Genomic DNA, 18,104 nt, shown 5'->3' on the forward strand with positions numbered 1-18,104 from the left:
ACCCTGTCTCGAAAAGCAAACAAACAAAAACAAAACAAAACAAACAAACAAAAAGGATATAGGTTGGAAGCAGCCAATGATAGTGCATACCTTTAATCCCAGCACTTGGGAAGCAGAGGCAGGTGGAACTCTGAGTTTGAGGCCAGCCTAGTTAGTCTACAGAGTATTTTCCTGGAGAGCCAAGGCTACATATAGAAACCCTATCTTGAAAGGCCAAAAAAGGAGGAAAAAAGAAAAAAGAAAAAAAGAATGCAGGCTGGGCAGTCAGGGTAAGTGTCTAAGATAAGAGGAATTCTTCAAGGTGGAAAGTCATGAGTTCTGCGCCAGCCTAGGCTACAGAGTGCTGAAAGGGGAAGAGACTGGCCTCATTTCTCCAAAAGTTACATGACTATATTTTTTCTGTATTGCCCACTCTTCCATACATACACCTAACAATAAATATTGAAGTTCACTCTGTGGTACTATATCTATGTGATAGACTTCTAGAAAAGTGATTTAAAGTTCAAAAGGTAAATATGTAGTTTTGTTTCAAGTTGCCAAAATCCCTTTAGTAGACTCCTACAATCTTACATGCCCAGTAGCAGTATAGGAGCTTGCCTGTTGCCTTGAAGCCTCACCAATTCAAATATTAGGTAACATTTGTTACGTTTTTCTTTGTCAGCTGGATAGGCAATGAATGGCACAACAATGTGTTCCAATTTTCTCTGCATTACTAATTGAAGTCCTATCACCCACAGCAGACTGAAGAGTTCCTTTAGTATTTTATGGACTTTGACAAACCTAGGATTCATAGCTTCCATACAGAGAGGAATTTCACAAATAGCAAAACTGGGCTGTTAGAAGAATAAAAAGAGAATCCTGAGTACAGCTTCTCAAAGAAGAGTCCCACATAGATGTCCTCTGGAGATATGCCTAGATTCAGGTTTATTGTACAGGAACTCTTCTGTCTGCTCTCTTTGATACTTGAGATTATAGAGTTGCACTGGACCTGCATTAGATGGCATTACAAACTGATAAGATAAAGTTAGGAGCTATTAGAGATTTAGGACATGGTTTTTCTCTGTAAATGGGGCTTCTGGTGAGATTCCTAGAAAATGCTATGTTTATAGCTAGGAATGGGGTTATAGCTAGGAATGGGGAAAGACCTTAAGCAGTTGTGAGCTGTGGTGGAATGCATGTGTTCACTAAGGCTTCCAGGAATACTTTTCCTGTCGATAATTTTCTTTCACTCTCTTTGTAGCCTTCTTTGTATTAAAATTCTCTCTGCTTGCTTTTGTGTGTGTGTGTGTGTGTATGTGTGTGTGTGTGTGTGTATGCATGTGCATGTAGGTCCCCACATAGGACAGAACAGATTTCCAGAAGCTGGAGTTATAGGTGGTTGTGAGCTGCCTTTTAGGGATGCTGGGAACCAAACTCTGTCCTCTGGAAGAGCAGCAAGCCCTTTTAACTGCTGAGTCATCTCAGCCTCAAGAATCTTATCTTTTCTCTATTAGTAGAAGATGTCATCTTAGCTCTAGGAACTACAACACCTCTGGCCTCAGTGGACACCCATATACATATGCACATACAGCAGACAGACATATAACTAAAGATAAAATAAATCTTTTTAAAATGCCATTTCCCTGTGTACTAATTTTCCATGTACACACTCACAGGTAGATTTTTAAACTATTCTGAGTGATCATAAAGCAGAGCAGAAGGTGAAATTTGAGAGAATAGATGATAGTAGTGGATTTTGAGACCTTGAAAATAATGTCTCAGAGCATTAAATTAATCATTCATGTATGTATGTATGTATGTATGTATGTATGTATGTATGTATGTGTATGAGTATGTATGCATGTATTATGTGGATGGGGGTGCTGTAGCACATGTGTGGAAGTCAGAGGACAGCTGTGTGAAGTCATTCTCTCCTTCCATCTTTATATGGTTCCAGCGATTAAGCTCAGATTGTCTAGCTGTGTAGCAAGTGCCTTACCTGCTGACCTGTCGCACTAGCCCTCTCAGAGTACTTTTAATATTTGGAATATTTCTAACGATTGACAGTCAAAAGTTTATTGTGAGCCAGGCACTTAAAATCCTAGCACTTGTGAGACACAAGATGGAGGTCAGTCCAGTCTGCTGAGTTCTAGACCAGCAAGGGCTACACAGTGAAACCTGTCTCAAAAATTTCAAAAGCAACAAGCCAGACCAGCCCTACGTCGTGCCTCTGTTTGAGTTCTCAGTAAATTCCTTCTCTCTCCTCTCAGCACCATGTATGTGTTCGGCGGCTTCAACAGCCTCCTCCTCAGTGACGTCTTAGTCTTTACCTCGGAGCAGTGCGATGCACACCGCAGTGAAGCTGCTTGTGTGGCAGCAGGACCTGGTATCCGGTGTCTGTGGGACACACAGTCGTCTCGATGTACCTCCTGGGAGTTGGCAACTGAAGAACAAGCAGAAAAGTTAAAATCAGAGTGTTTTTCCAAAAGAAGTATGTTTTTTCTCTACTTAGAATTTAAAAATCTAATTTTATCTGAATTGTGAAGGAACCTAGTCTCTGTACTTTCCTGTTCACCTTACTCTCTAGTTATTTCTTAATAAAAAAATACACAAGATCTTTGGATGGGAGGAAGCATGTGGCTCCTGGAAGCTGTTAGCAGGTAATAAGTTATCTTTGAATTACACAGGCTTTGTGTACCAACTCCTGGTCTGGCTGCAGGTGATCTGAAGCCATGGCACAATGAAATTTGTTTTCATTTTGGTTTTATGAGACAGGGTCTTGCTCTATAGCTCATACTGGTCAAGCTCCTTGTCAGCCTCCTCCTTCAGCCTCTTGAATGCTGGGGTTATAGGCTTGCACCACTGGCCCTACTTGGGAAATGTTTTGATGACAGACATGCTATCTATTTCTTCAGTTTAGTAGCCCCTAGCAATCTGTTATTATTAGATATTTGAAATGTGGCTATGTAACTAAGGGGCTAACTGTTTTCTTTAGTGTATGTAGTGAGGCAGATGTAGTAGCACATGCCTGCAATCCAGACACTCATGAGGCTGAGGCAAGAGGCAGTTCTAGCCAGCCTGGGCTGTGTAATGAGACCTGTCTCAGAGCCAAAACATCAACAATAAAAGAACAGTATGTGGCTATTGGCTGTTATATTGATGATGAAGGTCTAGTATTAAGGATAAGAGCCTCTAATGGGATGATCATATATAGCAAATTGTTCTGGTAGACAGCAGAGAGCTGCTGTTCTTGAAAAGTATTTCTAGCCCCTTTAGCTGTATATAGCAAGCAGTGCAGCATAACAGACAAACTATGGTCCCTTCTTCTAGAGCCCCTGGGGTGCTCTTGTTATTTTTGTCTCCTTTGCTACTTGCTTAGTGGTTGCTCTGAGCACCACTTCACCAACTCAGCGAAGTAACGTGCAAAAATGTTTGGAAAATAAGAATGCCTCCAAGATATTTGTCCATATCAATCTTTAAAGTATGAAACTACATTCCTAATCCAGTTGTTGCAGTCATATGAGAGTTATATTAGGCAGAGACTACTTCTGTTTTTCTGGTATGTGTTAAATAAAGTTGTGCAGGGACATAAAGGTCCTGAGGCTGTGCTGTTGATTAGAATTTTGGTTCATTTATGGGAAACAGCTTACCAGAACCTGGTAGGATTCATAATTCTCCGAAAACAGTTAGAATTGGTAGAGTAACCAAAATTTAAAGTTAAGCTTAAATATACAGTGCATTGGAAATAATATTATCTTACGAGGTTCAGTATGAGCCCATTAGTTTAACTCACTTTCTGGGTAGACCTAATCCTGTCAGAGTAAACTTGGTAAGAAAAGCAGCCTACATGAAAACTGATCAGGGAAGTTTCTATGGCCTCTCTTCCTGCTTGTGCATGTCATATTCATGAAATGGTTATAGATGGCAACATGGCTTTGTAGCTTCTTGTTTGGGGATTTAATGAGAATTATGTCAGGTCTACAAAGAGTGGAAGTTCTGAAATCCGCAGGTTTGGAGTCACATGAGTATATAGAGTTCGAGTTAGCAAGTGCCTCCTGTGGGGTTGTGGGTCACTGGGTATACCTGCACCCAGGTAGGCCTTGCATTTGTAACAAGGACAAATGTATTGGTCTCTCATATTGCTTTCTTAGGCTTCTGCACAACTTCTGGTGTTAATACTGTTGTTAGTTGATGTTTGTTGTGGGAAGAAAAGCATCCATTACTTCTTAGAAGCTATAAAATTAACAGACCTTTGCTTTTCACTTTCTGGACACTATGGGAGGACAGTTATAAAACAGTGTTTCTCGGATTGTCTGCTTATATCTGTTTTATTTTAACTTAAACATGGCAATGCTTTTTTCCTTTCAGTTGGACTGTACATTTTGCTTCCTGACTATTGCTAGGAGCTTACCTATCTCAGATTATACATAAGAGAGGCTGCCGCATAGTTGATGGGTTTGTCTTCTCTCTGTAGCCCTTGACCATGACAGATGTGACCAGCACACAGATTGTTACAGCTGCACAGCCAATACCAATGACTGCCACTGGTGCAATGATCACTGTGTCCCTGTGAACCACAGCTGCACAGAAGGCCAGGTCAGATGCTGTTTTTCACGGATTTTAGGGAATAGAAAAATGCTAGTTGAGTTTGAGTGTAGTGCAAATAATGAGTAGAGTTCTTTTTAAAATGGGATATCGATTTGAATTCTACTGTTGCTTAGGTTTTCTCTTAGGAAGGGATGCTATATACATCCTGATTCCAAAGATCGCTCCAGCTACTGAGGTCTGTGTGCAGTGTTCCGAAAGCATACTTTACAGAATGCCCTTGGCCCATATCTTGACTCAGCATGACATCTGGGCTAATCATGTATGATTTGTTATAGGTGATAATAGGCTATGAGTAAGGTGATCCAGCTTTTGCTGTCTTTGATGGCTCATGACATTTTTTTCTCAAAGTTTAATGCAGTTCATAAGAAATAAAGCTTGAGATTGCTATGGTGGGCACGGGCTGGGAGGAGCTCTGGAAAAGCAGCAGGTTCGGCTTTCACATTTTACAGATAAACATTGGATGAGGCTTGGTGGTACCAGTGGTTCCCTTGGGCTGCTAGCTTGCCAGCTAAAAGCATGTTAGTGAGAATACACACTGTGGTGTTCCCACTGCAGTGCTGCTTTCTGTTCATTCTAGTTCTATCATTCATCCATCTCTCTCTCTCTCTCTCTCTCTCTCTCTCTCTCTATCTATCTATCTATCTACCTACCACTTATCTAATTCTATCTGTCTGTCTGTCTGTCTATCCTCCATCTAATTCTATCCATCTGTCTACCTATCTATCATCTAATTTTATACATCCATCCATCTATCCACTTATCTGTCTGTCTATCATCTAATTCCATCCATTTATGTATCTATCTATATATCTAATTCTATCTATTCGATTCTTTTCTTTTTTTTCTATCTTTCTTTCTGCAGTTACCATTCTCAGTTAATTCTCACTGAGTTATTTGTGTGAATAACAAAACACTTCTCTACTGTGTTCTAGATCTCCATTGCCAAGTATGAGAGTTGCCCCAAGGATAACCCCATGTACTACTGCAATAAGAAAACCAGCTGCAGGAGCTGTGCCCTAGACCAGAACTGCCAGTGGGAGCCCCGGAATCAAGAGTGCATCGCCCTGCCGGGTAGGCCTTGCACAGGGATGTCCTCTATAAGGTCCAAGCTTGGTCCTCCCTCCTCAGATCAGGGTGGACCTAGGAATGAGATGCTTTTCTGTCTATTTAGCCCTCTCATTATCTGGGTGGGTGAGGGGGATGGGGGAGATATCTTGTATGTTTTTAACTTAAATGTGGTTTTTATATATGTATTTACTAGCCTTTGAAAGAAAGTGAAGTGTCAGCTCATGTTCTGGAGAATTGAGGGTTAGCTAAGATCCATGTTACAAACCGTGTCCCACTGTCCTTCCTTCTGCTGTGGTAACCTGGCACTAGAGCTCTGTGGTCTCAGTCAGGGACCTGCAGGAAGCACTTACTGACAGGTGTGTGAGAAGAGATTTCTGTACCAGCATCATCTCCCATGTGACCTTCATTCCCGGACTATTTCAGCAGAGGTTGTTCAGGGTATTAATTTTAGGTCCTGAGGCCAGCTAGCCCTGACTAAATCTCTATGATGTATTTGCTTGATCAGAATATCCAGGAAGGGGAGCGTCTGTGCTCTCCAATATCCGAGGTTTGAGGGGAAGGTGATCTGAATCTTTTGAAAGCATTTTATTTAGTTTGCTGAATGGGCTTTAGTTTAGCCAGTGTTCTATTGCTGTGAAGAGATACCATTTCCAACGTGTAACTTTTATGAAAGGAAACATTTAAGTGGGGGCTTGCAGTCTCAGAAGCTATTATCATCATGACAGGGAGCATAAAGGCACAAAGGCAGGCATTAGAGTAGTAGCTGAGAGCTACATCCTCATCTGTGAGCAGAGAGGCAGACAGGGTGTGAAAAAGACAGGACCTGGCCTGGGCTTTTGAAACCTCAAAGTCTACCACCCCCAGTGAGACAGATCCTCCAAAAGCTCCTGCAACGAAGCTCCATCCCCTAATCCTTCTCCAGTCGTGCCACTCCCTGGTGAATGAGCATCCACATATATGAGCCTATGCAGGTCATTCTTACTCAAGCCACTACAGGCTTTGTTTTGTGTCTCAGACTTTATGTCAATAGAATACGTAGGCACCTAGTTACAAGACAGGCCTGGAGAGCCTGCAGTGCTGACTCCCTGCCAGTAGGACATTCTGAGGAGCAAGTCTCTTAAGTCACTTACCTGCTCTTACATTACACCTTTCCCTAACCTCAGTAGCTGTTCCATTTAGTGAGCACTGTTGGTGTCTCCAACCTGAACCTGGTTCTGGAAACTTGCTTATTCACTTCTGTGCTAATGGCCAGGGAGCAAGCATGCTTTCATGCAACACTATCAGTTCAGTACAACCACAGGAGGAGATTGCAGACTTCCTTTGTGTACTGTATCACTGTGAGGTTTTCCAAACCAGACTCCCTTTCGCCTCATTTTTTGGCATGCCTTATGTACTTGCTTATACTTTCTATCTTATGACATGAAAACAGAGTGGCATTTGGAGGCTTAAATTTATCGCATTCCCAATTCAATTCCATTTTCAGTTTACTCTTTCTGTATACACATCAGTGTGCAGATAAATATCTCTTTGTGTGAGCATTGGAGGCCAGAGGTTAACCTCTGGTATATTCTCCCTCTATCACTCTTCACAGGGTCCTTTGCTGAACGTGGAGCTCACTGATTACATAGACTAGCTGACTCATAACCCTCAGGCATGCCCCTGCCTCTAGCCCTCAGATGAGATTACAAGCAAGCAAAACTACGCCTGGCCTTTTATGTGGGTGCTGGGAATTTGAACTGGGTACTTATGCTTGACACAAGTATTTTATCCACTGAACCATCTCCCAAGCCCCCATCTGCAGTTTTTTACCTCACCCTTCCAATATGTATATTTATCTATATGCCCTTTGTTCAAGATTTTAGTCACCTTTTACATTTTTCTTCAAAAATAATTGCACCAATTTCTTAATAATGGCACCCAAAAGTAGGAACATTAGCCTAGAGTATATCCTGTGAGCCAGGAAACATGACTGGTGAGACTTGTAAAAGGGTCTTTTTATTCTGGCCCTCAGCAGAGGCTCAGCAGTGGAGCATGCTTGCTGTTCCTCTGGAGGACCCCAGGTCCTCCCCAGGGGCTGGGTCACAACCACTTGTAACTTTAACTCTGATCTAATGCCCTCTTATGGCTTTTGTGGGTGCTATAGTCTCTTGCACTAACCCACACTCAAGGCACACATACACACATTCTTTAAAAGATAGATTATTTTATTTTCAAAGTTTTTTTCTGCATATAGAAGTTAATAATGTGTCTGTTATGCTCACCAAATCCTAACAAAGCACCTGAAATTCAAGTCAGAATGAGTTTAGATGGTCAGTATTTTGAACTAGTAAACCGAACTGCATAATTTCTAAAACTTTGTTTTCTGTCCTTTTCCCCTTTACAAAAGAAAATATCTGTGGCATTGGCTGGCATTTGGTTGGAAACTCGTGTCTGAAAATCACTACTGCTAAGGAGAATTATGACAATGCTAAATTGTCCTGTAGGAACCACAATGCCTTTTTGGCTTCCCTCACGTCCCAGAAGAAGGTGGAGTTTGTCCTTAAGCAGCTTCGATTAATGCAATCATCTCAAAGCATGGTGAGTTAATGTGTTCAGAACTTTGGTTTCTAGGGCACAGCAGCAGCTCTTATGTAGAAGGCCACAGTTGTATGTTATTTGCCTGGTAAGAGAAAGAATTACAATAAATGATTAATAATATACTGTGGGCCTCTATTTCAGAGGCTCTTCTTTTGATACCTTTCTTCTTGTCTTAAAAAGTTCAGTACTTTGTATATTTTATTAGTTGTTATTACTAAGTAAATTATAAGGTATGAACATATGGAATGAATGGTAATATGTGTACATATTCTGGTGACATCAGATTATTTTGTACTTGATTTATATCTAGATTCTGCTTGGGAGAAGTGAGAGTAAAATGTTAGTTACCTAGGTGTCATTAAGCCATCTACAGCCCCTGGAGGTATTATTATAGCACATAATGTAATCGTCAGTAAGAAATGTAAAATCTGCCCAGGTTTTACAGCCTTCTTCCTAAGGCTTCTGAACTCAGAAAGACTCAAAAAGTTCTCTTACTCTAGAGCCAAGCTCTCAAATGGCTTGTAGTTACTATATAATCTCATTTGGTATTTTTCTTGGAAAGTCTAATTCTAAGACTTGTGATTTGACTGTGATGCTTCAGTCAGTTAGATATTCACGGAGCAGTTTTTCTGTCTATGCTGGCTGTGGTACAGAGAGATGTGAGGTACATGTTTTTGTCTAGCCAGGAGAAGACAGAATGCAGCACAGCATCTCTCATTTGGCACCACCTTCATGTGATGGGATGCCGGTATGGTGTGGGTCCTGGTTGTTAAATCTGCAGAAGTCCATATATCCAGAAATGACCTCAACTATAGGTGGATTTCTGGCAATTAGATAAAAGCCAGCATTCCTTGGGAACTTGGGAAACTGGTTACCATCTGCATAAAGGAGTTATTTCCCTTCTATCTGGCAGAAGGGACATATGGCTATCTATTGTGCCTGTCAGCATGGAAGCACATGCTGGTGTGTAGGCCCCCTCAATATCTCAAGTACCTATAGCAGTGAATTAGTTAAACTGACTTGGCTCCCAGTGGGTCAAGTACAGCTGCACCTGCCCAAGAGCTCTTTGGGTTTGCAAATGAAAGACACAGTTAATTTTGATATGCTTTGACTAGTTCAGTTGCTGGAGGTTTCTAATCCTCCCTGCAGTAGCATACATTAACCCCTCCAACTTTCCTGAGACAACTTACTAACTCAACACTTCATCTCTGACACCCCAGACCTAATGGCAGAGTGGCCCTTAGAGACACTTTCCCAAATTCTTTTTGTTTTATCAGATATTTTCTTTATTTACACGTTTCAAATGTCCCCTTTCCTAGTTTCCCATCGGAAAATCCCCTGTCCTCTCCCCCTGCTCCCCAATCCACCCACTCCTGCTTCCTGACCTTGGCATTCCCCTATACTGGGGCATAAACCCTTCACAGGACCAAGGACCTCTCCTCCCATTGATGACCAACTAGGCCATATACAGCTAGAACCACGAGTCCCACCGATTGGTGGTTTAGTCTCAGGGAGCTCTGGGGTACTGGTCAGTTCAGATTGTTGTTCCCTTTCCCAAATTCTTACATGGCTGGTTTAGTTCTTTCCTGCAGCTCTTAGGTCTAACCCCTCTCCTTCCTCTGTCACGGCGGTTGCCTTCCTCTCCTATCTCAGCTCCTTGCCTGCTCAATCTACAAGTCCCACCTCCATCTTTTTGCCCAGCCACTGGCTGTATGCAATTCTTTATTATCAGTTGAAGCCAGCTAGGGGCAGAGACCTTCAGGTCTGTAAGTGCTTTGGGGAGCAGAATTAGGACAAAGCATTAGAACCGATTCCCAACAAGTGCCTGCTGTACATCTCAGAGTCCAGATTAGTCTCCTGGGCCTTCCCTTCCCCAGCTATCTGTCCTCCTTGTAATCCAAATGACAAGCTTTTTCACACATCTCTTTATCTCACATTTCCCTAGCCCTGGCCATGTCCAGTCGTTCTTTTACTCTCTGCTCTGCTCTCTTTCCAATGCCTCTGGATATTTTCTCTCTCTCATTCACCATAAAAACCAAACCAACCCAAAAACCTTACCCTAATAATGGAGTGGTCACGCCTGAGGTTTCCTTACTGCTCCCCTTGCATCCGTCTTGTGTCTGACACACTGGCAGGGTTTTATTAGCAGAGGCTCTAGGAGCTGAGAGGAGCAGCAGCGCTCTGAGGTGGGAGTTACTAGAGTGATTGGGACAGACAGTGGAGACGAGGCTGCAAATATGGACTCTGGTGTTTACAGCCAAGTATGGTAGGTGGCAGAAGCCAGCAGAAGCATGATCCACACCTTCACCAGATTGCTTCCGTCGGGAAAGACTGGACCCCTTGGGAAGGGGTCTGTTTGTGCCTTCCTAGGTGTTCGGAGCCAGGTGTGTGAGGGATACAGTAAAGGGACTACTGACTACATGACTACTCCATTAGGGTGAAGGGTTTTATGTGAATAGGAGAAACAAAATGTGCAGAGGCATCTGGGAGAGAGCAGAGCAGAGTGAAAAGGAAGCAGAGTCGGCATGGTCAGGGCTAGGGACAGTGGAGACAGCGAGATAGCGATAGCGAGAGGGTGATGAGGTGAGAGAGAGTGTGGTGGACACATCACGTGCATTCTAAGGAGGCTGAGTAGCTACCGAGGGGGCGGGGGGAGGAGGGGCCAGAAAGCTAGCATGCCCTCTGAAACAGATACTTGTGATGCTGAGGGAGAAGGGCTTGCATGCCTCAAGACCAGAAGAGGGAGTTGGAGTTACAGTTTGCAAGCTGCCTAATTTGAATGCTGAGATCCAAACTCTGATCCTTTGGCAGAACATCTTATCTGCTGAGCCATCTCTCCAGCCCCTAGAAAGGTGGTGATGGTGGTGGTTCTCGTTTTTGTTTTATTTTGTTTTGTTTTGTTTTGTTTTGTTTAAATGGGGAGCCAGGTACAGTACATCATGCCTTTAATCCCAGCACTCAGGAGATTCAGGAGATTCAGGAGACAGAGACAGGTAGATCTCTTTGAGTTCAAGGGCACCTTGGTGTATATAGGAAATTCCATCCACCCAGGACTATAGAAGGGTACCTTGTCTTAAAAAAAGAAAGAAATGAGAATGAAATTTCAGAGTTATGCAAGATAGGAGCTCAGTGGTAGAATGTGTGCCCAGGAAGTACTGGGTTTGACTCCTCACAACAGCAGGGGCAGAAACTAGTCTACAGGTTCATGAATGGTGTTTTGTTTTGTTTTGTTTTGTTTTACATAAAATGTGTTGAATTAGATAAGTAGATAAAATGTGACTCACACACAGATAAATAGATAAAATGTGATACATGTACCTGTACATAGAAGAGTATGATCTCACCTTTAAAAAGGAGGAAATATAGAATTTTGGTAGTTACACCACAGGAAAACTGGAAAAGAAAAGTGTATATATGAGGCTGTGCTCCATAGCTAAAGGAACATGTTTTTAAGTCATCTGAATTCACCAAACAGTTTTAGGTAATGATGTATGGTTTTGCATACAACCAGTATTTTATAAATATTAGCAAGGTCACATCATTTATGAACCAACATTTAAACTAAATTTGTGAATCATCATTTCCTTATAGCACTTGTCATAGAACATAAGTAGTTTGAAATGTGATTATTGCTTTGCTCTTGATGTCTGAAAATCTTCATGTATTCTCTTCTTTGAGCCATGTTTATGCTTTGCAATACTGGATGCATATTGAAGTGATCACTTATTTTAATCTACCTTGCCTGAGTTTGGGGAATAGATGTTTCCCACATGTCTGTGGTTATGCCTAAGCTAGTGGTTTTTATGTTAGAGCTTGTTTGGGGGAAGATACTGGTTGCATTCATAACTGTGTTTCTTTTGCCTGTAGTCCAAGCTCACTCTGACTCCATGGGTTGGTCTTCGGAAGATCAATGTGTCTTACTGGTGCTGGGAGGATATGTCTCCATTCACAAATAGTTTGCTGCAGTGGATGCCGTCTGAGCCCAGCGATGCTGGCTTCTGTGGGATCTTGTCAGAGCCTAGTACTCGGGGATTAAAGGCTGCAACCTGCATCAACCCTCTCAATGGAAGTGTCTGTGAAAGGCCTGGTAAGGACAGGGATGCATATAGTGCCCCAGGAGGCTGCTAAGAAAGCAAAGGAGCCACAGCTGAATGAGTATTGAGATGATGAAGTACTTATGACAGCAGTTAGAGGAGCACCAATTTAGGCATGTGTATTTCAAACAGAACCCGATTCCACATAGTCTTTCTTGGCCTCTGACTGCTTTAAGCCATACTGAAAACCAAAAATAAAATTGCTGAAAGAACCCAATTTATATTGAACTGCACTGCTTTGTTGGTCTCAAAAGTGTTGAGAATTGTTCTAGAAGATTATTTGCTTGGTGTTGGCAGAGAAGTGCTATGGAGGAAACAACAACATGAAACCAAAAAACATTTAGACAAGCAGCCAGTCAGGACACTATCCAGACACTGCTGGGGTGGGGGAGGGGCATGGCAAAAGAAGACGGCAGAGCCAACGCCAGGCTGTGGCAATGTCCTGTGCTGAGGTTAAGGTTAGACTCCATGAGGCCAGGCCCAGAACAGCCATACACAAATGAAGACTCCAAAACAAGAGGTGCAAGTGTAGTGGAGACTCCATCCCTGCAGGTCCTGTTTCAGGAAATGATTGTACTTTGCCTGAGTAATACAGCCTAGGAGCTACTTTCTGATAGGGTTTTTTAAATACTTCAAAGAATTATTTATCTTTAATCATGTGGTTTTGTATGTGTGTGCTTGTGCATGCAAGTGCTTGTGAGAGAGTGTGTGTGAAAGCATGCATGTATGAGTGTAAGAATATATGCGAGAGAGAGTGTGCGTGAGTGCGTGTGTGCATCTGTGTGTACATATGTGTGTACATGCATGTATGTATGAGTATGTGAGAGTGTGTGCATGAGTGTGCGTGTGTGTGTAAGAGTATGTGAGAATATATGTATGAGTGTGTGTGAGTATGAGTGTATGTGTGTGCCTGCATATGTGTGTGTGTGTGTGTGCATGTGTGTGTGTGTGTGTGTAGAAGTGGCCTTGGAAGACAGAGTTGTCAGATCTCTTAGAGCTATAGTTGCAGTTGGTTGTGAGCCGTCTCATATGAGTGCTGGGAGTTGAAATTGGGTTCTCTGGAATCCTCTGGATTCCTTGTTGAATCCTGAATATTTTCGTAAATATTTACGTCATCATCCCTCAAAATTGTAAATGTAGAATTTAATAAACTCAGGTCTTGAGTCATCTTTGTCCCAAGGTTTGTTTGTTTGGTTTTTTTGTTCCCCCACCTTTGTCTTCAGTGCTTTTAAAAAAGAGAGTCCATTTTTCCTAATGTTTAAATACAGTTGACGAATAGAACATATGACTCCAATTTCCTGGGTTTCCCTCCATGTAGTGTAGTGCTGACCTGATTTCATAGTGTGCATTGAAAAGTTTTTGATCGCTTGGAAGGCAGCTATGCTCACCACTATACTACTAACGTCTGCAACCCTATAGGTGGAACAACAATATGAACTAACCAGTACCCCCAGAGCTCGTGTCTCTAGTTGCATATGTAGCAGAGGATGGCCTAGTCAGCCATCATTGGGAGGAGAGGCCCTTGGTATTGTGAAGATCATATGCCCCAGTACAGGGGAATGCCAGGGCCAGGGAGCAGGAGTGGGTGGGTTGAGGAGCAGGGCAGGGGGAGGGTATAGGGGGGTTTGGGAATAGCATTTGAAATGTAAATGAAGAAAATAACTAATAAAAACCGCCTTAAAAAACAAAAAAGGAAAGTTTTTGATCTTAGCTGACCAGTGTCTCTTTGGGTCTTAATTTCCAGCAAACCACAGTGCCAAGCAGTGCCGGACACCATGTGCCCTGCGGACAGCGTGTGGCGAGTGCACTAGCAGCAGCTCGGAGTGCATGTGGTGCAGCAACATGAAGCAGTGTGTAGACTCCAATGCCTACGTGGCCTCCTTCCCTTTTGGCCAGTGTATGGAGTGGTATACGATGAGCAGCTGCCCACGTAAGTGGAAGGAGCTTTTGAACATTTGCAGGCAAGTTGGGCTTGACTTTCTGCTCAAGTCCATGCAGAAGCTGGTCGGGCCGGCCCTTCCAGATTAACATGTACGTATAGACTGTGGCACAGTGTTCCATGCAGTAAATCAGTTACATCTAGGGGATGGCACAGGGCACAGAAATACCTTTTCTTCTTCAGGGTAATACTATAATTCAATCTGTATAATGTTTCTACATCTTAATCTACTGGTATGTAAAGTGCTTTCTAGTAGAGGCCTCCCAGCTCCCTTTTTCATCCAACATCCTGATATTAAAAGGTTGGAAAAGTCCCTATGTAAAATGTGGGGCCCTTTAAATTATTTCATTTCAATAATCACTATAGGGTACTATTTTTAATTCATGGAAGTTAAATCATCTGTTAAAAGAAAAGGTAACAACAGTAAATTCAAATCTTGTGATAGTGAATTACAAGTTGGATTGTTTTGTTTTGTTTTTTTTAATAGCTGAAAATTGCTCTGGCTACTGTACCTGCAGCCATTGCTTGGAGCAGCCAGGCTGTGGTTGGTGTACTGACCCTAGCAATACTGGGAAAGGAAAATGTATTGAGGGCAGCTATAAAGGACCTGTGAAGATGCCATCACAGGCCTCTGCAGGAAATGTGTATCCACAGCCCCTTCTGAACTCCAGCATGTGTCTAGAGGACAGCAGATACAACTGGTCTTTCATTCACTGTCCAGGTAAGATGCCTGTGTATCCTAGTTCAAATCTTGTACATAAACTAGACGCCCAGATCCCTTGGGTCACTTGTTTTCTTGATTGTGTTTGAGTTCTTTCTTTGTTCTGCATCACCTTGTTGGATGCATAGCTGGCAAAGATGCTCTCCTTCCTGTGGGCTTTTTCTTTACTTGATTGATTGTTTCTTTGGTTGCACAGAAGCTTTTTAGCTTTCTGAAGTCCCATTTGCCAGTTGTTGTCCTTAATTCCTGGGCAAGTAGAGTCCTCATAAAAGAAGTCCCTTCCTACACATGTATCATGTAGGCTACTGCCTATGATTTATTCCAGAAGTTTCAGAGGTTGGGTTATGTCTTTGATCCATTTAGAGTTACTTTTTGTGAAAGGTAATGGATACAGGTCTGTTTCATCCATTATTCTGCATGTGGACATCTACTTTTCCCAGCACCAGTTTTGAAGATGTTATCTTTTCTGCAGGTTGTTTGTTTGCTTGTTTTGTCTCTTCAGAAAATCCCAGATGGCTGTAGCTGTGAGTGCTTAGGCTTGCATGTCTGTTTTGTACAGTGCCACCATATTGTCTTAATTACTATATAGCTCTGCAATCTATCTTGACATCTGTGATGGCAGTCCTGCAGTTTCAACCCTTCTGCTCAGCAGTGCTTTGGCTATCTGGGGTCTTTTCTGGGTTCATATGAAGTTTAGGATTTTTTTTTCTATTTCTGAGAAAGTATTGTTGATATTTTGATTGAGATTGACTTGAATCTGTAAATTGCTTTTGGTAGAATGGTCATTTTCACAATATTAATTTTACTGATCCATGAACATAGGATGACTCCATTCTCTCGTGTCTCCCTATATCCCTGTCTTAAGAGATTTGGAGTCTTCATTGTAGAAGTCCTTCACCTCCTTGGCTAAGTTTATTTCTAGATATTGCATTGTCTTTTGTATTATAAATGGTAGTATGTCCATGATCTTGTTCTCAGTGTTTTTTTAGTTTAGTTTTTTTTTAAATTTCTGTGTATGAGTGTTTGTTTTATATATGTATATTATGTGCATTCATGCCCTCTGGGCATCAGATCCCCTGGGACTGGATTTACCGACAGCTCTGAGCTGCCTGTGGGTGCTGGGAATTGAACCCAGGTCCTCTGCAAGAACAGCCAGTGCTCCTACTCCCCAGCCCCAGAACTACTAATTTTTTTTTTTTTTTTTGGTTTTTTCGAGACAGGGTTTCTCTGTGTAGTCGTGGCTGTCCTGGAACTCACTCTGTAGCCCAGGCTGGCCTCGAACTCAGAAATCCGCCTGCCTCTGCCTCCCGAGTGCTGGGATTAAAGGCGTGCGCCACCACGCCCGGCTAACTACTAATTTTTAAGAGCTGATTTTCTACCTTTGCTGACATTGTTGATTGTTTCTAGAAGTTTAGTGATAGAGTTTTTGAGATTTCTTATATATCTTATATTATTTGTAAAAAGGGATAATTTGACTCCTTTTCCTATTTATATCCTTTTATTTCTTTCATTTGCCATATTGTTCTAGCTAGTGCTTCCAGCTCAGTATTGAAAGGAGTGGTGATTGTGAACAGCTTTTCTTATTTCTTATTTTAATGGGATTATTCAGCATTTTCCCCATTTAAGATAATGTTGGTTATGGGTTTGTCATACACAGCCCTTCTTATATTGAGGTATGTTTCTTCCAGTCCTGTTCTCTCTAGGACTTTTTTTTTTTTTTAATCAAGGAAGCATATTGGGTTTTTTGTTGTTGTTATTTTGTTTTGTTTTTCTAGACAAGGTTTCTCTGTGCAGCTCTGGCTGTCCTGGAATTCACTCTGTAGACCAGGCTGGCCTTGAACTCAGAAATCCACCTGCCTCTGCCTCCCAAGTGCTGTGATTAAAGACGTGCACCACCACTGCCTGGCACATGTTGGTTATTTTACAAGCCCTTTCCCCTTTCTACATCTACCAAGATGAGCATGTGATTTCATCTTTGTCTGTTTATGTTATCTGTTGTATTTATTGACTTATGTATGTTGAGCCAACCTGAAGTTCTGGGATAAAGCCCACATGCTTGTGGATGATTTTGTGCTATGTGCTTATATTGTGTTTGTTACTGCTTTATTGAGGACGTCTGCATCCGTGTTCATCTGGGGTACTGTCTGTAGTTTGCTTATTTTGTTGTCTTTACCTGCTGTGCATTTTAGAGTAATCCTGGCTTCATAGAAAGCATTTGGGAGTAGTCCCTCTGTTTATTTAAAAAAAAAAAAATAAGAATGATTGGTTGTTGTGTGGTAGAATTCTGCTGTGAACCCATCTGGTTTTGGACTCTATTTGGAAGGCTTTTTATTACTGTTTCAGTCTCCTTGTTTGCAATGATCTATTTAGGTTGCTAATCTCCTTACGATTCATTTGGATGAATCAAGAAATTAATCCATCTCTTTAGATTTCCAACTTAATGGAAAAGTATTTTAAAGTATTTCTTTATAGCATTCTGTATTTTGGGGCACCTGTTGTAACATTTCCCTGTTCGTTCTGTTAATCTCTTTCTTTCTTGTGGTTAGTTGGGCTAAGAGGCTCTTGGTTTTTTTGTTTTGTTTTGTTTTGTTTTTATCTTTTTAAAGAACCAGCTCTTAGATTCATTAATTCTTTATATTATTTTCCTTGTTTCTTTTTCACTGATTCCATTTTAGATTTTATTATTTCTTGCCATCTACTGGGTTCGGATTGGTTTTAGTTATTTTTCCAAAATTTTCAGTTTCATCACTAAGCCATTCATTTGGGCTCTTTTGGGTTTCTTCACGAGAACCCACTTGGGACTGTTACCTTCCCTTTTAGACCTGCTTTTAATATGCTCCAGAGATTTGTTACATTGTCTTTTCTATTTAACTTAGTTTCAGGAATATTTTGATTTCTTCTTTGACCCATTCATCATTCGGTAATGAGTTGTTTAATCTCTAGTGAGTTTATACATTTATTAGAATCTTGTTTACTGATGATTTTAAGGTGTTTGGCTTTGTTTGTTTGTTTGTTTGTTTGTTTTTCGAGACAAGGTTTCTCTGTTGTAGCTCTGGCTATTCTGGAACTTTCTCTATGTAGAACAGTCTGACCTCAAATTCACAGAGATCCACCTGCC

The 18,104-nt window shown here is 41.7% G+C and overlaps 1 protein-coding gene across 1 annotated transcript in view; it reads left to right on the plus strand.

The window, feature by feature from the left end:
• Atrn (attractin) overlaps positions 1-18,104 on the plus strand; it is a 122,075-nt gene that overhangs the window by 62,715 nt on the left and 41,256 nt on the right. Inside the window, exons 12-18 of the mRNA XM_021156919.2 lie at positions 2,250-2,470; positions 4,454-4,575; positions 5,520-5,658; positions 8,042-8,232; positions 12,100-12,319; positions 14,071-14,256; positions 14,753-14,986. Of these exons, the coding sequence (XP_021012578.1) occupies positions 2,250-2,470; positions 4,454-4,575; positions 5,520-5,658; positions 8,042-8,232; positions 12,100-12,319; positions 14,071-14,256; positions 14,753-14,986 (1,313 nt within the window). The remainder of the gene's footprint in view (positions 1-2,249; positions 2,471-4,453; positions 4,576-5,519; positions 5,659-8,041; positions 8,233-12,099; positions 12,320-14,070; positions 14,257-14,752; positions 14,987-18,104) is intronic.

Source organism: Mus caroli, chromosome 2 (genome assembly GCF_900094665.2).
Source record: "Mus caroli chromosome 2, CAROLI_EIJ_v1.1, whole genome shotgun sequence".
NCBI classification, from domain to species: domain Eukaryota; kingdom Metazoa; phylum Chordata; class Mammalia; order Rodentia; family Muridae; genus Mus; species Mus caroli.